The 20,057-nt window shown below is 36.5% G+C and overlaps 3 protein-coding genes across 3 annotated transcripts; all 3 read left to right on the top strand.

Annotated features, from left to right (window-relative positions):
* Positions 1–457: 457 nt before the first annotated feature.
* LOC103945121 (CBBY-like protein) lies at positions 458–4,791 on the top strand. Its single transcript, XM_048573628.1, has 11 exons — positions 458–825; positions 1,009–1,058; positions 1,161–1,224; positions 1,592–1,640; positions 1,753–1,821; positions 2,475–2,536; positions 3,051–3,131; positions 3,461–3,615; positions 3,724–3,808; positions 4,215–4,358; positions 4,457–4,791. Exons 1-11 carry the CDS (start codon positions 548–550, stop codon positions 4,557–4,559), a joined length of 1,140 nt encoding a protein of 379 aa, XP_048429585.1. The 5' UTR covers positions 458–547; the 3' UTR covers positions 4,560–4,791.
* Positions 4,792–7,441: 2,650 nt separating this feature from the next.
* On the top strand, positions 7,442–12,115 carry LOC103945119 (CBBY-like protein). The gene is made up of 11 exons (XM_009355643.3): positions 7,442–8,323; positions 8,523–8,572; positions 8,674–8,737; positions 9,048–9,096; positions 9,211–9,279; positions 9,818–9,879; positions 10,450–10,530; positions 10,733–10,887; positions 10,996–11,080; positions 11,441–11,584; positions 11,704–12,115. Exons 1-11 carry the CDS (start codon positions 8,046–8,048, stop codon positions 11,804–11,806), a joined length of 1,140 nt encoding a protein of 379 aa, XP_009353918.2. The 5' UTR covers positions 7,442–8,045; the 3' UTR covers positions 11,807–12,115.
* A 2,497-nt stretch (positions 12,116–14,612) lies between these two features.
* Positions 14,613–18,960, top strand: LOC103945118 (CBBY-like protein). Its single transcript, XM_009355642.3, has 11 exons — positions 14,613–15,636; positions 15,832–15,881; positions 15,982–16,045; positions 16,354–16,402; positions 16,484–16,552; positions 16,942–17,003; positions 17,340–17,420; positions 17,636–17,790; positions 17,899–17,983; positions 18,344–18,487; positions 18,583–18,960. The coding sequence occupies exons 1-11, from the start codon at positions 15,359–15,361 to the stop codon at positions 18,683–18,685; spliced, it is 1,140 nt and encodes a 379-aa protein (XP_009353917.2). The 5' UTR covers positions 14,613–15,358; the 3' UTR covers positions 18,686–18,960.
* The last annotated feature ends 1,097 nt before the right edge of the window (positions 18,961–20,057 follow it).

The following is a 20,057-nucleotide window of genomic DNA, read 5'->3' as shown; positions in this document are numbered from 1 at the left end:
ATCGAATATTGATATCGGTTTGGACGTAATATAACTTTAGGGATTATCAAACCTTGGTTTGGACGAAATATAAGAGTTTATTCAATGTTTTACAGATGTGTCAGTAATATGAACGATATATGTCGATGTTAGCCTAAACTTAAGAGTTTCCCTGACATGAAGTGAAGTTCAAACTTCACCCCCTATTTTCATATCTTTCTATGATTTTTTAGATATTTCTATGTAAATATCGATCGTATCAAAAGAAATTTTAAACAATGATTAAATGTTGATTCTTTTTTAATCAATAAGGATGGGCTAATTTATTAACTAACATTTTGGGTCAAAAACCCCAAAACGAGCTAATTTATTAACTTCATGGGCTTTTAACAGAAATTTGGACTTTGCAGAATCAGGCCCAAATAATATCGGTTTTTCTCGGGTTGGTTTCGGGACGTCGAGACACGCTACGCAGATAATCCATGAGGGAGGAGTGATATTTTCTTACAGTCACCTGTAAATCAACGATATCCGTTTTCAAGCAAGCACCTTTCTTCTTCTAACTGCCATGGATTCCGCTTCGTGCTCAATTCTCCAAGCTCAGCCCTTTTCTTCAGCCGCGGCCGTTTTCCCGCCAAGTAACAACACCACCGCCCGCTTCTTCGCCCTCCCGAAGAGCAACCGCAACTCCAACTTGGTCCCTCCATTTTCCTCCACTTTCACAAGAAACTCAACTTTTCCCGGAAAATGTCTGCACTTCGATCGGTTCTCCGCATTCAGCTCGCTCTCCGGCGCTCAGGACCAGAACCCATCTCAGGAACTGGCTGTTCTTCTCGAAGTCGACGGGTAGGACGATTTCTTTCCCCTTTTTACTCCAAGCATTTCGATTAATTTGTTTTTTTCTTTTCACATTTTCTTGCTTCTTTGATTTCGTTTTCGTGTTTTGGTGGTTCCTTTGATTTATTGCTGCAATTGGAGTTGGGTTTTCTCGGATACCTTTTTCTTGATGATTCTCTTTGTTTCTTTCAGGGTTCTTATGGATGCTTATCGGTTGGGGAACCGCCAAAGCTTCAATGCAGGTGTGGAAATGCAGTAATTTAATCCTAATGTCTTAAGTCTTTTTGATTAAATTGTGTTTTTATGTGTTAATCTCACTGTATTATCTTGTGATATATTGGCAGCATTTAAGAAGCTTGGACTTGACTGTGCAAGTTGGCCAGAGCCTGTTTACTTGGACCTCCTAAGGTAGGAAATTAAAATTATGAGTAAAGATCATGAATTTAGATTATTTATTTGGTTTCTTGTTCTTTAAGTTATTTATTTGGTTGCTTTTTCTTTAAGTTATTTAGTAGGCTTGAAATCATGATTCATGACTTTGCTTCAATCAGTATGAGTCAATTGAATTACATTTCCAAATGTGTATCTGGGTCGTAAGAGTTTTTTGATGTGGAAATCACAAGATTTGGACCCAGATTACTTGTTCCCTTTACAGACATGCTTTGCCTTATTTTCCTCATATTTAGTTTTGAAAAAAGTGTGAAAGCATCTGGATAAAGCTTTTATCAGTTTTTATACCAAAGGTTCTTAGATACAGTTTATGTTAATCTTTCAGGATGAGTGCTGGTGATGAGGAAAAGATGGTGAATTTGTATTTTAATCGGGTGTGTTACTCTTTTGTTGTCTTTGAAAAGTATGAATAGCTTGAAGTAGCTCTTTGAAACTTCCTTCGTTATGTATCTTTTTCTTCTGACTCTACTATAATCTGTCCTGCAGATTGGTTGGCCTAGTTCATTGCCGACAAGTGAGAAGGCGTCATTTGTGAAAAATGTTCTGCAAAAGAAGGTACGGTCTTATTCAGTGCTTAAGTTAGGTTTTAGGGATACAGGTCTAGACTTAGGTCATTCGTACAAGGCTTAAATTATTATTAATTAATTAATTATACTTGGCTGCATGGATTAGTTGTGCTGGTTTGATAAGATTATGATCAATGATTGTTTCAAAGCTTAATGTCCAGCATTGCATCGGAAAATAGGATATACGCAAAAGGAAATGTTATAGTCTTTGAATCAATATATTTTGATCATATAGTTATTTATACTGAGGAATAAAAAAAAGGAAAAATTTATAATTCCAGGGTCAATTAGGAATCTTCTTTCGGTTAAACACTGTAAACTGCTTGTATATTTTTCCAGGGTGGGTGAGCAGGCTGATTTAAAAACAACAGAACTTTTTCATTATTTTCCGCTTGAAGCTACAAAAGATAACTATCGTTTTTACACAAAAGATATAGCTGCTTATGTGATGTAATTGCAAACTCATTTCACTTGTTACTTTGATAGCTTATTAATTATTATTTTATATCTTACAGTACAAGGTAAAAGTGTAAAACACATTAATGAACACGAGAGGTCTTAATAAATATCCTTTTAGCTCTCCCATTATTTTATTTTCCACTTGTACAATGAAAGTAGCTAATATGAGTTTGTTCTTGACAGAAAATTGCAATGGATGAGTTTTTGATGTCAGAAAGTTTGACGTTACGACCTGGAGTTGAAGAGTGAGTTTCTGATCTGATTACAGCAAACTTACTTGGATGATTACACAATCTTTTAGCTCTCAAAAATACCGAGTCTAAATTTCTGCTTTACATTTTTACCTTCTTCAAATATGAATAGCTTAGACCAAAACCATGTCAAAACCTCTTTATCAGTACTCATTTAGTCATTCTTGGCTTCTACTATACTTTTCTACCAACATTTGGAAATTTTGCTGAAGTCTTGCCAGGGAAATGATGTCAAATCGAAGCTAGCTTGCTACCTATGTATCAAGGCGCTGTTATTTTATGTCAAGATTACCAGACTTTGTTCTCAAAAGTTTTGGCTTAGAGTGGGCCTGCTGGGAGTTTATTCTTGATAAATATTCAGAAGTCTATTGGTTAGATGAACTAATGATCCACAATCTATAGGAAGCTATAAGTGATTAACCAAAATAATCAGTTGGCTTTTAGTGAGATTTCATATGCATGTCAATGCCATGTTTAGTTAGACTCATTTTCTCCTTTCCATTTGCAGGTTTATTGATGAGGCGTACAAGGAGGGAATACCTGTGGTCGTACTGACAACTTATAGTAAGAGTGGGGATCAAATTGGCAGGTATTAACATACGTTTTTGTTGTGTTAAGTTTCCAGACAGTTACCAACCTAAGTTTCATTAGCTCTTTTTTTTTTTTTTTTTTTTTTTTTCTGCAAGTTACATTCTGTAATTAAGTACAAATAGACAGGAAATGATTAGTTTTTTTATTATGATTTTAGTTTCCGTTTCTGAATGGGTTGAATACTTTCTACTGCTTTAAAATACTGTGACACATTTCTCCTCTTTCAATGTGCTTCTGGTGCTATTCTGATTAAAAAATCGCATTTCTGGTACTCCGTCAATGGTAGAGGACTACGCTGATACCTATTTGTCTCGTTGTAAATGTCAGATCAATTGTTGAAAAGCTTGGTCAGGAAAGAGTTTCAAAGCTAAAGATTGTTGGAGATAAGGAGGTAGAACAGAGTTTGTATAGCCAACTGGTAAATGATACAGGAATATCTTCTGGAATGGATGAGCAACTAGCTAAGGAGGCAATAAAATCAGGTAGACTCTTCATCTTCGTTAATTAGTCATGTATATGTTTTGTGATATACATTTTTCCAGTGCAGAAGGTTGGGTACTAAAGGGCTCTGTTATTGATTTCTGGGGCAGTTTCTGCTGAGAAGCAAAGGATTGCAGAGGAGGTTGCATCATTGCTAAAGCTGAGTGTAGATATTGATACTAGCCCGTCTGAAAGGTTAGCATATTTCATTTCGTTTTATTGTTTGTTGTTGTTAATTCGGCCCCATCAGAGTTGGTTTGTGTCTGCCTATTATTTTTGTTTTAGGGTTGTTATGATGTTCAGGGTTTAAGAGAAACTTGTGATTACATTAGACCAGGAAGAGATTATATACCAATTTGAACCGTTTGTGCGGTTATGCATGTATGATTCAGCACTCAACTTAAAGTGTGATATCATATATCTAGTGTTTAATCCTTTGCTGTTATGGTACAAGTTCCTCTCCTTCTTTTCTTAGCTGTTGCATTGACTTTTCTTGATCTCAAGTTTAGTGTTTCAGTGTCATATAGTCTATTTGTTCTCATACTCTTTATGAGTGAGTAGTAATGTGTGCCTAAGTGACTCTTTAATTGTTTTCTGCCAGCTTAGAGAAGATCATTGCTGCATTGCGAGCTGGGGCTGAAGTTGCCGGTCTACCTGTATGCGATTGTGTTCTTATTGCAGGAAGCCAGTCTGGTGTGGCTGGAGCTGAGCGAGTGGGCATGCCGTGTGTTGTTTTAAGAAGCAGGTGAAGGCTTTTTTGAGTTGCTTGGAACAAACTCCTGCCAGTTTACAACTTCTTTAAATCCTTGTTATTGAATCAAGTTTTTTCGTGTATTTCTGTAGTTTGACGGCTAGAGCTGAGTTCCCTTCAGCAAATGCGATAATGGATGGGTTTGGAGGAGCAGACCTGACCATCCCTAAACTGCGAAACAAGAGACGGTTATGAAATCAAATCATGTTCCTCCTTTTGCCGGACTATTTGCAGAGCTGTAAATTTTTCTTTCCATTGTGGATACACCGGAAGATTCATCTCCCATAGAGTGATCTGTCAAAGTTAGAACAGAACTAGAGCTGTTAATCTGATGCAGTATAGTTTCTTCAGCTTAGAGCTGCTTTGTAACATTTTTAAGCCACAGTTTGCAATATAAGAGTATGAAGTCAACTTTTATAATCTACAAGTCAATTTGTACTCGAGTGAACGGGAGAATGCTCTTAACCAATTTGGCTACAAGGAAGACAAATTAAAGTACTAACAAGAAATAAAACGGGACTAGAACAAATTAAAGTACTAATCCTAATTGATTCCAATCAATCAATCACATTGGCCACAACAAGAAAATTGGGAATAAATTAAGTTAAATGTAAGATAAGGGCTAATCCGTTGCGTACTTAAGTAGCTTTCATTAAACCTTTTTTTTTTATTTTTTTGGTCGAAAGAAAGATTTTATTAAACTCGAATAAAAACGTTTACATCAGAAGCCAAAGTGTTCAACAATCATTCTGGCTCAAATGAATCCTATGTATGAAATCCTCCCATACATAAGACAAAAGACGCCACTAGATGTGCTGCTTGATTACAAGCCTGGGGAGCAAGAATAAAATCTACTGACCTCAATTGCATTTGTATACACTAAATGTATATAAAAAAAACCTTCAATCTCGACGTTTGGTTGAGTGATTCCGCTGATCATATCTACAAGTTCTTTTTAATCTGATTCCACCTGGACAACATCAAACCCTTTATCCACTCACGCCACTAATCCTGCACGTATTGCCTCCGCCTCCGCCATAAGACTGGACTCACAAAGAATGTTACCCACACCTTATGAGGCTTTAAAAATTATAGCAAAATTCCATGCCACCCAACCATATCCTCCCAGTCCCTTATGAGGCTTTAAAAATTATAGCAAAATTCCATGCCACCCAACCATATCCTCCCAGTCCCGTTTCTCTAACCCAAGCTCCACAATTAATTTTAATTGTACGAAATGGAGGCCGCTACCAACACGATGGCAACGCACTCTCGACCCTAGCCTGCCAATGCCCTACCTCCATTCGTAAACCTTGTTCCCCTTGGCTCTACCTCCCTCCATTGTTGTTGTAACATCCTAACAGCTTCAATTGGTTGAACAACATGCTTCTCCAAAACCAAACTATTCCTGCATTTTCAAAGTCTCCATAATCCACACACCACCCATCTCATTATTTTCCCATTTTCTTCAACATTCTCATACCGATTGGATAACCACTTCCATTTTTTTGAAAAAATCCTCTCCCTGAACCAAAGTCGAGTCTAGTTGGAGTGGACTCCCAAACCAAAACACCCGAGCATATGGGCAATGGAAAAATAAATGGTCTTGTGTTTCCATCGCATCCTCACAATTTGAGCATGTAGTATCGAGTAGAATTATCCACCAGTTAAGGTTAAAGTGAACCGCTAACATATTTTTACAGCACCTCCAAATAAAATGCTGGAGTTTATGTGGAACCTCCAAACGCCAAATAGAAGACCACACCTTATCCTTATTTTACCCTGCACTTTGACTCCCCAACTCCCTTCCGCCCTAGCTCCCCATTGCGATTAAGTTCTTGAGCAATCCAATAACCGGGCTTAAACATAATACACCCCAATCTTCGTACGGTGCCAAACAAGTTTATCCAGACATACCCAAGTATTTTCTTCTTCGATGCTCCAAAGTCAGCGTGAAGACCCAAGTATTTTCCAAATCCACAGACAAAAAGTATCATCAAAACCTAATTTACGCATCATAGCATTAAAAAATGCCCACTCAACACGATCATAAACTTTCGCCATATCAAGCTTTAGCGCCATATTATTAGTTCCATCATCATCTTCTTGTTTCATAGAATGGAGGAGCTCATGCACAAGAAAAGAGGATTTCTTCAACATAATTTGGTTTGTCATCCAAGTCGATGGTAGCCATAACCGCCAAAATCTTAAGAGACTGCACAAAAAAAGGGATATATAAAACTACATTAATGAAACTCTATTTGTCAACTAAAAAATGGTGAAAAGCTTAACAAAAAAGTTAAGGATAGTAAAGTAATTTTATAAAACAATATTTTGCTTTTTTTTTCTTCTAAACTTCATCTACATGTAAATTTATCATCTCTAATTTTAAAAAATAAAATAAAAAGCAACCTCTCTCTCCTTACTCCCACGTTCTCTCTCACTCTCTTTCTCTCTCCTTCAATTTTAACAACCAAAGTAAAAAATTTCACACACTTTGTATGTGGGCATATCCTAGTGTGTGTGTATAAAGTTTCACAGGTACGTAATTTTCTTTCATTTCTAATACAACGTTATTATTTACGCTTAGAGGTGGCGGGATTTTTTGGCTAAGCTACATAGTGACCAAGCCATAATAAATTAGTATCAAACTCGTCATCCACATAAATCGAACCTAAGAATTCTCACTTAAAGAAAGAAAAAATGTTAATGTACTGTACTGGGTGTCCTCAAATAAGTAATTAAGTAATAATATATAATCATTATATAATTCATTTAATAATTTAATAAACTGAAACACATAAAAACCTGACTACATAGAGTTTGGTCTCTAACAAAAGTTAACCCTATAATTGCTCAATACACTATCCAATAGTCTCTAATAAAGGTTAATTAATCAGTGATTTGAACATATACGTCATAAAAACCAACAAGCTGCTAGAAGACCGTTTCTAATGTGAAAATTCCAGTTACTTCTATGCATTCAATCATGCAGATGAATTTCCAACGAGGATGTAATTGCTAAGAATTCTGTATGCCTTGAGAAGCAAGTAACAAAATCCCATCCTTGACGAAATTCACGCATGGAAGAAAGGATGCAGGCACGAAGAGACGTAACAAATCTTTCTTCTGGGTTTAGTGACTTCACCATCACTGTATTGTCTTCAAACTTATAATTAACACTTTGGGTCAAAATCCCCAAAAACGAGCTTGAACTTCATGGGAACTATCACGGTTAACAATTGGAGACAACTTCCAGGCTCGTATTCCATGAGATGCATTTTGGATTCAATTTTTTGCGCTAGTCAATCACACGATGTGGCCGGAAAAATGCTGAAATGCCTTTGTGAGTCTTTCCGTTCTCCAATGGTGGACTGTGAGGCCATCAAGCTGGTGCTTTTAAAAAAAAAAAATTAATTAATTAATTTAAAAAAAAAAATTGAACTTCAAGGGCTTTTAACAGAAATTGGACATGCCGGATCACCCCCATATTATTTCGGGTTTTTTCTCGGGTTGGTTTCGGGTCGCGAGGAGACGCGAGGTAGAAAATCCAGGAAGGGTATATGTGTCATTTCACGAATAACCGCCATTATTCTGCTATAAAAGCTGATTTTTTCTTCCAGTCAGCTGCAAATCAACAATAACCGTTTTCAAGCAAGCACCTTTCTTCTTCTAACCGCCATGGATTCCGCTTCGCGCTCAATTCTCCGAGCTCAGCCCTTTTCTTCTACCGCCGCCATTTTCCTGTCAAGTAACAACACCACCGCTCGCTTCCTCGCCCTCCCGAAGACCAACCGCAACCCCAACTTGGTCCGTCCATTTTCCTCCACTTTCCCAAGAAACTCAACTTTTCCCGGAAAATGTCTGCACTTCGATCGGTTCGCCGCATTCAGCTCGCTCTCCGGCGCTAAGGACCAGAACCCATCTCAGGAACTGGCTGTTCTTCTCGAAGTTGACGGGTAGGACGATTTCTTTCCCCTTCTTACTCCAAGCATTTCGATTAATTTGTTTTTTTTTCTTTTCACATTTTCTTGCTTCTTTGATTGCGTTTTCGTGTTTTCGTGGTTTCTTTGAAGCAATCTGTTGCTGCATTGTTCGAATTGGAGTTGGGTTTTCTCGGAAACATTTTTTTTTGAAGATTCCCTTCGTTTCTTTCAGGGTTCTTATGGATGCTTATCAGTTGGGGAACTGCGAAAGCTTCAATGCAGGTGTGAAAATGCAGTAATTTAATCCTAATGTATTAAGTATTCTTGATCAATTTGCATTTTGTGTGTTAATCTCACTGTATTATCTTGTGATATATTGGCAGCATTTAAGAAGGTTGGACTTGGCTATGAATATTGGACAGAGCCTCTTTACTTGGGCCTCCTAAGGTAGGAAATTAAAATTATGAGTAAAGATTCATGACTTTAGATTATTCATTTGGTTTCTTGTTCTTTAAGTTATTTATTTGGTTTTTTTTTCTTTAAGTTATTTAGTATGCTTGAAATCGTGATTCATGAGTTTGGTTCAGTCAAGTTTGAGTCAAGTTTGGTTCAGTCAAGGTGGTAAAAGTTTTTCGATGTGGAAAGTCACAAGATTGTGACCCAGATTACTTGTTCGCTTTACACAAAGTGTGTAAACATCAGGATTAAGGTTTTATCAATTTTAATACCTTAAATGCAGTTTATGTTAATCTTTCAGGACAAGTGCTGGTGATGAGGAAAAGATGCTGAATTTGTATTTTAATGCGGTGTGTTTACTCTTTTGTTGTCTTTGAAAAGTATGATTAGCTTGAAGTAGCTCTTTGAAATTTTCCTTTGTTATGTATCTTTTTCTTCTGACTCTACTATAATCTGTCTTGCAGATTGGTTGGCCTAGTTCATTGCAACCAAGTCAGGTGGATTTATTTGTGAAAAATGTTCTGCAAAAGAAGGTACGGTCTTATTCAGTGCTTAAGTTAGGCTTTGGGGATGCATCTCAACATTTATATCTGATCGTACCACGGAGATACAGGTCCTTTGCACAAAAATTATTAGTATTTGGGGCTGCATGGATAGTTTTGCTGCATCGGAAAATAGGATATACACAAAAAGAAATGTTAGTCTTTGTTGCAGATATATTTTGTTCATGTAGTTATGTATACCGAGAAACAAAAACAAGGAAGAATTTATAATTCCAGGGCTAATGAGGAATCTGCTTTCGGTTAATCACTATATTAAGAGAACTGTTTGTATATTTTTCCTCTTGAAGCTATCTATGAAAATTATCATTTTTACCCAAAATAAATAGCTGCTTATCTGAGATATTTGCAAACTTTGGTAGCTTATTATTTTTATTTTTGGTAAAAATATCGCTCATCTTTTATATCTTACAATATAAGGAAAAAGTGTAAAACACATTAATGAATGGGAGAGGAATTAATAAATATGTAATTAACACATGCTGAGCTTCAAATTTACCGTCTTTGACAGAAAATTGCAATGGATGAGTTTCTGATGTCAGAAAGTTTGACTTTACGACCTGGAGTTGAAGAGTGAGTTTCTGATAACAGAAAATTTACTTGGATGATTACACAACCTTTTAGCTCTCAAATATACCGAGTCTAAATTTCTGCTTGATATTTTTAATTTTACCTTATGAATAGCTTAGACCAAAACCATGTGCAAAACCTCTTTATCAGTGCTTAGACATTCTTGGCTTCAGCTATATTTTCGGAATTTCCGAAATTTGGAAATAGCTTGAAGCAATATATAGAACTTGGGTATGGATATTTTTCACCAATACCAACATTTGGAGATTCTGCTGAAGTGTTGCCAAAGAAATGATGTGAAATCGAAGCTAGCTTGCATTTATTTATGTCAAATATACCAGACTTTTTACAGAAGTTTTGACTTGGACTGGGCCTTAGGCATGCTGGAAGTTTATTCTTGATAATGTTCAGAAGTCTATTGGTTGCGAGTCTAGATGAACTGATGATCCATGGACAAACAAAAACAAACGGACTAGAATTAATCAGTTGACTTTTTGTGTGATTTCATATGTGAATATTCTGTTTCTCCATTGTTTCCAACAGTTAGACTCATTTTCTCCTTTCCATTTGCAGGTTTATTGATGATGCATACAAGGAAGGAATACCTGTTGTCGTACTGACAACATATAGCAAGAGTGAGAATCATATTACCAGGTAAGTTTCCAGACAGTTACCAACATACTCTGGGTTTTGGAGACATTAGAATGCGAGTTTCATTAGCTCTAATGCGAGTTTCATTAGACAGGAATGGGTTGAATACTTTCTACTGCTTTATAAAATACTGTGATGCATTTCTGGTACTCCATTGATGGTAGAGGACGAAGCTAATATCTATTTTTTTTTTTGTAAATGTCAGATCAATTGTTGAAAAGCTTGGCGAGGAAAGAGTTTCAAAGCTAAAGATTGTCGATGATGACGAGGTGTTACAGAGTTTGTATAACCAACTGGTAAATGATACAGGATTCTCTTCTCGTATGGATGAGAAACAAGCTAAGGACGTAATAAAAGCAGGTAGACTCTTCATCTTCGTTAATTAGTCATGTATATGTTTTGTGATATACATTTTTCCAGTGCAGAAGGTTGGGTACTAAAGGGCTCTGTTATTGATTTATGGGCCAGTTTCTGCTGAGAAACAAAGGATTGCAAAGGAGGTTGCATTAATGCTAAAGCTGACTTTAGATATTAATACTTGCCGGTCTGAAAGGTTAGTATATTTCATTTCGTTTTATTGTTTGTTATTGTTAATTCGACACCTTCAGAATTGGTTTGTCAGGTTTATGGGTTTTCTGATGTTACATTAGACTAGGAAGAGATTATATACCAATTTTTAGACTAGGAAGAGTTATATACCAATTTGTACCATTGATTCAGCACTCAACTTAAAGAGCGATTTCATATATCTAGTATTTAATCCTTTGCTGCTGTGGTCAGAAAATGCTTGTGCAAGTTCTTCTCCTCCTTTTCTTAGCTGTGACATTGAATTTTCTTGATCTCAGTGTTAGTCTTTCTCATACTCTATGAATGTGTAGAGTAATTAATATATTGTCTAATTGTTTTCTGCCAGCTTAGAGAAGATCATTCTTGCATTGCGAGCTGGGGCAGAAGTTGCTGGACTACCTGTATGCGATTGTGTTCTTATTTCAGGAAGCCAGTATGGTGTGGCTGGAGCTGAGCGAGTGGGCATGCCATGTGTTGTTTTAAGAAGCAGGTGAAGGCTTTTTCGCCCCATGTGTTGTTTTAACAACAGTGTCATACTTTTTTGAATTGCTCAGAACAAATTCCTGCCAGTTTACAATTTCTTTAAACACTTATTGTTTTTTCGTGTAGTTTGACGGCCAGAGCTGAGTTCCCTTGGGCAAATAGGATAATGGATGGGTTTGGAGGGGCAGACCTGACCATCCCTAAACTGCTCAACAAGAGATGGTCATGAAATCAAATCATGTTCCTCAACTGCGCAACAAGAGACGGTCATGAAATCAAATCATGTTCCTCTTTTTGCCAGACTATTAGCAGATTCATCTCCCGTAGAGGGTTCTTTCAAATCATGAAATCAAATCATGTTCCTCTTAAGTAAATTTTTCTTTCCATTGGGGATACGCCGGAAGATTCATCTCCCGTAAATTTTTCTTTCCATTGTGTATATATTTTCTTTCAAAGTTTCAACAGAATTAGCAGAGCTGTAAATTTTTCTTTCCATTGTGTATATATTTTCTTCGGCTTAGTTGGCTGCATTGTAACACTTTCAAGCCACTGTTTGCAACTTAATGCTTACCTTCAGCTTAATTGATCAAAAAACTTTGTGGGAGTCCGAAAATTGAGAGAGCCACATTTGGTGATCCGTTAAGGTAAATGTAAGATAAGAGTTGATCCCTTATACTACATAAGTAGCTTTCACGACATGTTTTTGAGTCTTTGAAGAAACCTAATTTGGAGTTAATTCTCAATAAGAAAATATACTCTTAAGAAAATTAAACTCGCTAAATTAATAATACATACATTTTGCCAACTTCTCGAGGGAAGACTATCTTCGATCAGTTTCTTCCAGTAAACAAGAAAATAGAATTTCTTCACCATAATTTGGTTTTTTCAGGATTCCCTTGCATTTTTAGTAAAGATTCGTTCCAAAAACAGATTCACAAAAAGCGCTTTCAATCATTTTAAAGCAGTTTCAAACGAGCCCTAAGTTGTTCTCAATGATTATAGCCTGTGAATTGCTCTCGGAACAGAAGAGAAGACGCTTCTTGCACCATTGCGTTAAACGCTTCTTGCGCCATTGTCTACTCTTCCTTTTTGCTCCACCACATTTCTGGCAAAGTTGTCCAAATCTTTCACCATTGCGTTAAATGCTTTCTGGTTCAACTCTAAACTAACCTTTATAGTTGATAACCTTTATAGTTAAAATCCCCGCCTAAAGCCGTCTAGGCCCCTCCTAGGCGCTAGGTGACTAGCCACTGCCCCAATTAATGCCTAGACATATGAAAATTAAGAAATGACGGTTAGACCTGTTGAGGCGCCCGCCTAGACCTCCTAAACACCCGTCTTAACCCAGCTAGACCCGCCTAGGCACCTGTCTAGGTTGCGACTCACTTAGACAGAAAATAGATAACTCTCATTTTGCGTTTTATTTTTTTTCAATAAATTGTAAGAGATTTGTTGAATACTTAAATGAACACTCATTATATGCTTGTTCCCCCATATGTTTTCATTATATTCCAATACTTCATAATATATATATATATATCATTTTATTTTGAAGTTTATGATGAAATTATATATATTTTAAGTATAAACAAACACTTATTTACACAAAATATAATAGATTTGCTTAAATCTACCTAGCCGCCTAGGCGCTAGGCCCCAGTTCAATGCCCGACTAGCGCCTAGCACCTTTTAGAATCTTGCTTGTACTACGGTCTAGTAATATTTTTCTTCACTTGTAATAATACATAATTAGCAAATAATTTATTTAAGAGGAAATTATCAAGAAAAATTACACCTTAATAATTGTATATTGAGACAACACTTTTTAAACAGTACAAAGAGAGATAAAAGTTAATACATGTGGAATATGACATCATTGGATTTTTTTTTTCTCGTAAGTTACGAAAATATCCTATATAGTTATAAAGGTTTTTAACACTTCTATCTCCTTCATTTGTTACTCCCTTCTCGCTTTCTCTCATAGCCGCTACTACCTTCGATCGCATCCCGCATGGCCTGCTCGTTATCAGGTAAGGAATCCAATTAAGGTGTTTAATTTGTTTATCCTTTACACTCTCGGTGGATGGTAGATGAAAGTGAGCTCCGTGTCATTCCACAGAAATGGTCGATGGCTGGTTGAACTAATTTTAATAATAAAATGATACAAACTGATTTGGCATATAGTTTCAAAACTGTTTGCATATAGTTTCAAAACTGATTTTGCAGAAATAATCAAGGATGGGTTGAGCTTATGACACATTAATTTTGTTGGAGTTGTGACGGTCGAGTTCTATTAACAACCTTGAAGCCTTAGGGGTATGAATGATATTTTAAAACATTATTTCCATTTTTTTGGGCTAGGATTTTAGTTGTTTTTATATTGCTGTCTCTCCTTAACATGTTTAAAAACTAATGTAGTTCATTGAAATATAATGAAAGTTGTTGTCAGTTCTATGCTCTCTTAATATATTAATATAAAAAATTATATTGGTATCTTTGATTATATTAAATCGTAGATAATTATTGTTAAATTGTAGGAAGTATTGGGAAAGCACACTCGCACTGAACGACAAAGTGGCTTTGATATCAAACTGTCATATCCCGACCTGGGCCCCAACCACATCCAAGGCTCGATCCACCGTAGCATGATATTGTCCGCTCTGGGTCCCGACCACGCCCTCACAGTTTTGTTTTTTTAGGAACTCACGCGAGCAGAACTTCCCAATGGGTCACCCATCCTGAGAATGCTCTCACACGCTACTCGCTTCAGAAGCCAGTGACCTCCCAAAAGGCCTCGTGCTAGGTAGAGATGAGAATATACATATAAAGCTTACAGGATCATCATCCCTGGACGATGTGAGATCTTACAGATTTGATACCCTTCAAACTCAAGACCTGTTGGACTTTAAATGTCACACAAAACCAACAAGTTACTAGAACATATGTCCAATGGGTTTTGACTCTATCATATATGTGCGACTCACATGTATTAAATAGTGTAGTACTACCTTGAAGCATTTCCACAATGCTTGAAAATTTCCAGTTACTATGTTGTACGGCAAACTGAAAGGATAAACTTTTCAACGATGCATCCAATCATACAAATAAATTGCTAAGAAATTTGTATACCTTGAGAAACAAGTAACAAAATCACATCCATAATGAAATTCATGCATGGAAGAAATAATAATGGAGGCATGAAGAGACACAACAAATCTTACTTCTTGGTTCAGTGACTTCACCATAACTGTATTGTCTTCAAATTTATTAATTAACATTTGGGTCAAAAACCCCTAAAAGGAGCTTCAACTTATGGGAACTATCACTGGTACAATTAGGGACAAATTTCATGCTCGTATTCAACAAGTACATTTTGGATTCGATTTTTAGTGTTAGTCAATCACACAATGATGGTCAGAGGAACGTTGAAATGCCTCTGTGAGTTTTTCTGTTCCCAAAGTGGACTGCTGTAGTGAAGCCACCCAGGTGGTGCTTTAAAAAAAAAAAAAAAAAAGATTTAGAGAAAAAGAAAAAACTTGAACTTCAAGGGCTTTTAACAGAAATTGGACATGCCGATTCACCCCTAAATTATATCGGTTTTTTTCCTCGGGTTGGTTTCGGGTCTTAAGGACACGCGGGACAGAATATCAAGGAGGGGTATAAGTGTCATTTCATCAAGAACCGCCATTATTCTTCTATAAAAGCTGGTATTTTCTTCCACGGTCAGCTGTAGATCAACAATAACCGCTTTCAAGCAACCACCTTTCTTCTTCTAACTGCCATGGATTCCGCTTCGTGCTTATTTCTCCGAGCTCAGCCCTTTTCTTCTGCCGCCGCCATTTTCCCGCCAAGTAACAACAACACTGCCCGCTTCTTCGCCCTCCCGAAGAACAACCGCAACCCCAACTTGGTCCCTCTATTTTCCTCCACTTTCCCAAGAAACCCAAATTTTCCCGGAAAATGTCTGCACTTCAATCGGTTCTCTGCTTTCAGCTCTCTCTGCGGCGCTCAGGACCAGAACCCATCTCAGGAGCTCGCTGTTCTTCTCGAAGTCGACGGGTAGGACGATTTCTTTCCCCTTCTAACTCCAAGCATTTCTACTCATTTTTGTTTTTTTTTCACATTTTCTTGCTTATTTGATTTCTTTTTCGTGTTTTAGTGGTTTCCTTGAAGCTGTTTATTGTTGCATTGTTCGAATTGGACTTGAGTTTTCTCGGAGACCTTGTTCTTGATGATTCCCTTTGTTTCTTTCAGGGTTCTTATGGATGCTTATCTGTTGGGGAACCGCCAAAGCTTCAATGCAGGTGTGAAAATGCAGTAATTTAATCCTAATGTATTAAATTTTCTTATTAACTTGCGTTTTATGTGTTAATCTTACTCTGTTATCTTATGATATATTGGCAGCATTTAAGAAGCTCGGACATCACTGTACAAATTGGACAGAGCCTGTTTACTTGGACCTCCTAAGGTAGGATATTAAAATTATGAGTAAAGATTCATGAATTTAGACTATTTATATGGTTTGTTGTTCTTTTAAGTTTTTTATTTGGTTTCTTGTTCTTTAAGTTATTTCGTAGGCTTGAAATCATGATTCATGACTTTGCTTCAATCTAGCATGAGTCAATTGAATAACATTTCCGAGTGTGTATCTGGGTCGTAAGAGTTTTTTGATATGGATAGTCACAAGATTCTGACCCAGATTACTTGTTCCCTTTACAGTCATGATTTGCCTTATTTTCCAAAAGTTCTTAAATGCAGTCTATGTTAATCTTTCAGGAAGAGTGCTGGTGATGAGGAAAAGATGGTGAATTTGTATTTTAATCAGGTGTGTTACTCTTTGTTGTCTTTGAAACTTTCCTTTGTTATGTATCTTTTTCTTCTGAATCTACTATAATCTGTCTTGCAGATCGGTTGGCCTAGTTCATTGCCGACAACTGAGAAGGAGTCATTTGTGAAAAATGTCCTGCAAAAGAAGGTACAGTCTTATTCAGTGCTTGAGTTAGGTTTTAGAGATGCATCTCAACATTTTTAGTATATAATTACTTTTACTTTGCTGCATGGATTAGTTTTGCTGGTTTGGTAGGATTGTTTCAAAGCTTAATGTGCAGCATTGCATCGGAAAGTAGGATATACACAAAAGGAAATGTTAGTTTTTGAATCAATATAGTTATGTGTTACTAAGGAATAAAAATGTTAATCACTATATTTTGCTGGTTTGGGAGGAATTTATAATTCCAAGGCTAATGAGGAATCTGTTTTCAGTTAATCACCATATTTTTCCAGGGTAGGTGAGGGCTGATTTAAAACCAACAGAAACAGCTGCAAACTCATTTCACTTAGCTAATATTAATTTGTTTTTGACAGAAAATTGCAATGGATGAGTTTCTGATGTCAGAAAGTTTGACTTTACGACCTGGAGTTGAAGAGTGAGTTTTTGATCTGATTACAGAAAACTTAAGTGTTGACCAAAACCATGTCAAAACCTCTTTATCAGTACTCATTTGGTCATTCTTGGCTTCAGCTATACTTTTCTACCAACATTTGGAAATTTTGCCAAATAACAACCGGACAAGCAAAAACTTACAGAAAATTTACAGATGAACTGATGAACTGATGAACTGATAGTCTAGATAAACTGATGATCCATGGACAAACAACTGATAGACTAGAATTAATCAGTTGACTTTTAGTGGGATTTCATATGCATGTCAGTGGCATGTCTAATTGCACAGTCAGACTCATTTTCTCCTTTCCATTTGCAGGTTTATTGATGATGCATACAAGGAAGGAGTACCTGTTGTCGTACTGACAACCTATAGCAAGAGTGGGAATCAAATTGCTAGGTAATAGCATACATTTTTATTTTGTTAAGTTTCCAGGCGGTTACCAACAATGGTAGAGGACTAAGCTAATATCTATTTCTTTCTGATGAATACTTTCTACTGCTTCATAAAATACTGTGGTGCATTGTTCTATTCTGATTTAAAAAATCTCATTTCTGGTACCCCATCAATGGTAGAGGACTAAGCTAATATCTATTTCTTTTTGTAAATGTCAGATCAATTGTTGAAAAGCTTGGCGAGGAAAGAGTTTCGAAGCTAAAGATTGTCGGAGATAAGGAGGTGTTACAGAGTTTGTTTAACCAACTAGTAAATGATATAGCATTATCTTCTGGTATGGATGGGCAACTATCTAAGGAGGCAATAAAAGCAGGTAGACTCTTCATCTTCGTTAATTAGTCATGTATATGTTTTGTGATATACATTTTTCCAGTACAGAAGGTTGGGTACTAAAGGGCTCTGTTATTGATTTCTGGGCCAGTTTCTGCTGAGAAAGAAAGGATTTTTAAGGAGCTTGCATTATTGCTAAAGCTGATTTTAGATATTGATACTCGCCCGCCTGAAAGGTTAGCATATCTCATTTCGTTTTATTGTTTGTTATTGTTAATTCGGCACCTTCAGAATTGATTCTGCTTACATTAAACTAGGAAGAGATTATGTACCAATTTGTCCCGTTTGTGAGGTTATGCATGTATGATTCAGCACTCAACTTAAAGAGCGATTTCATATATCTAATATTTAAACTAGGAAGAGATTATGTTCCTCTCCTTCTTTTCTTAGCTGTGGCATTGACTTTTCTTGATCTCAAACGTTAGTATTTCAGCGTCATATAGCCCATTCTTTCTCACACTCTATGACCGAGTAGTGTAATATATTTTCTAACGGACTTTCTTGTTTGCTTTGGCGTGTTAATTGTTTTCTGCCAGCTTAGAGAAGATCATTGTTGCATTGCAAGCCGGGGCAGAAGTTGCTGGACTACCTGTATGCGATTGTGTTCTTATTGCAGGAAGCCAGTCTGGTGTGGCTGGAGCTGAGCGAGTGGGCATGCCATGTGTTGTTTTAAGAAGCAGGTGAAGGCTTTTTTGAGTTGCTTGGAACAAACTCCTGCCAGTTTACAACTTTAAATCCTTGTTATTGAATCAAGTTTTTTCATGTATTCCTGTAGTTTGACGGCTAGAGCTGAGTTCCCTTCGGCAAATGCGATAATGGATGGGTTTGGAGGAGCAGAGCTGACCATCCCTAAACTGCGCAACAAGAGACGGTCATGAAATCAAATCATGTTCCTAAACTGCGCAACAAGAGATGGTCATGAGATCAAATCATGTTCCTCTTTTTGCCAGACAATTAACTGAGCTGTAAATTTTTCTTTCCATTCGTTGATATGTCGGAAGATTCATCTCCCGTAGAGGGATCTTACAAAGTTAGAACAGAATTAGAGCCGTTAATCTCGATACTCTATAATTTCTTCAGCTTGGAGCTGTTTTAGTTGCCTTGTAATTTTTTTAAGCCACAGTTTGCAATATAAGAGCTGATCCCTTATAAAATGTACATCGTCTGAAGTAGCTTTCACAACATTGTTGGCGAGTCTTTTCTTTCAACATGACCCATAATTGTTGGCACTGTACAGAATTAGAGTGCTAAACAGAATTAGAGCTGTTTTTAGTTGGCTGCTTTGTAACATTTTTAAGCCACAGTTAGCAATAGAAGAGTATGAAGTCAACTTTTATAATCTAATGTGTACCTTCAACTAGGAGGAAGCTTTTCTATTCTTGCACAACAAACTTTTCTATTCTTGCAAACTTTCCTATTGGGGAAGACGGATTTGAACTCGAGTGAATGAGAGAATGCTCTTAACCAATTTAGCTACAAGCCAAACAAATTAGAGTACTAACAATAAACATGATTGGACATGGAACAAAAATATCGTGTACAAGAAATACAATCGAACATTAAACTACTAATTCTAACTGATTCCAATAAATCAAATCTAGTATTGATAAATAAATAAAGACTTGTGGGAGTCCGAAAATTGAGAGAGCCACATTAGCCACAACCCGAAAATTGGGATGAAATTAAGTTAAATAGATTTTGTTGGTCAAGTAAGGTAGTTAAATGTTAATATTGTGTATCTTTGAGTCATTGAAACGATTATTTGTTGTGATTGTGGAGTTATGTTGGAAAACATTGTAATGTAAGTGGATGACAAAATGACAATCCTGGTCGTCATATGGTTTTGTTATGTTGTTTGGAATCTAATGAGTCATGCTCGCTAAGTTCCATTGGGTGATTCAAAAAGTGTAAGATAAGAGTTGATTCGTTATACCATGTAAGTAGCTTTCACAACTTGTTTCTAAGTATTTTCTTTAAACATGTCCCACAATTATTGGCACTATACCTGACACGCCTGACCCTGATATTCACCAAACACTAGGGTTGGCACATGTTGGCTGATATTAGGATGCATGAGAACTAAGAACAATTAACCTATATAAATAAAACTTGTAAACTTAATTGTAATGAATATGTAATTATGAAACGTGTTCAGAGCATACAACTAATCCAAGATACTAAAAGGGAATAAAATAAAATTGAATGAACAAAGAGATGGGTCCTACACAGAGAGGACTCGAAGATGCCGAT

This window comes from the organism of the source record quoted next, unplaced genomic scaffold, assembly GCF_019419815.1.
Source record: "Pyrus x bretschneideri cultivar Hongxiangsu unplaced genomic scaffold, Pyrus_bretschneideri_v1 Contig7, whole genome shotgun sequence".
NCBI lineage: Eukaryota > Viridiplantae > Streptophyta > Magnoliopsida > Rosales > Rosaceae > Pyrus > Pyrus x bretschneideri.
The sequence above is the reverse complement of the archived record's forward strand: the minus strand, read 5'-3'. Positions and strand labels throughout refer to the sequence as shown.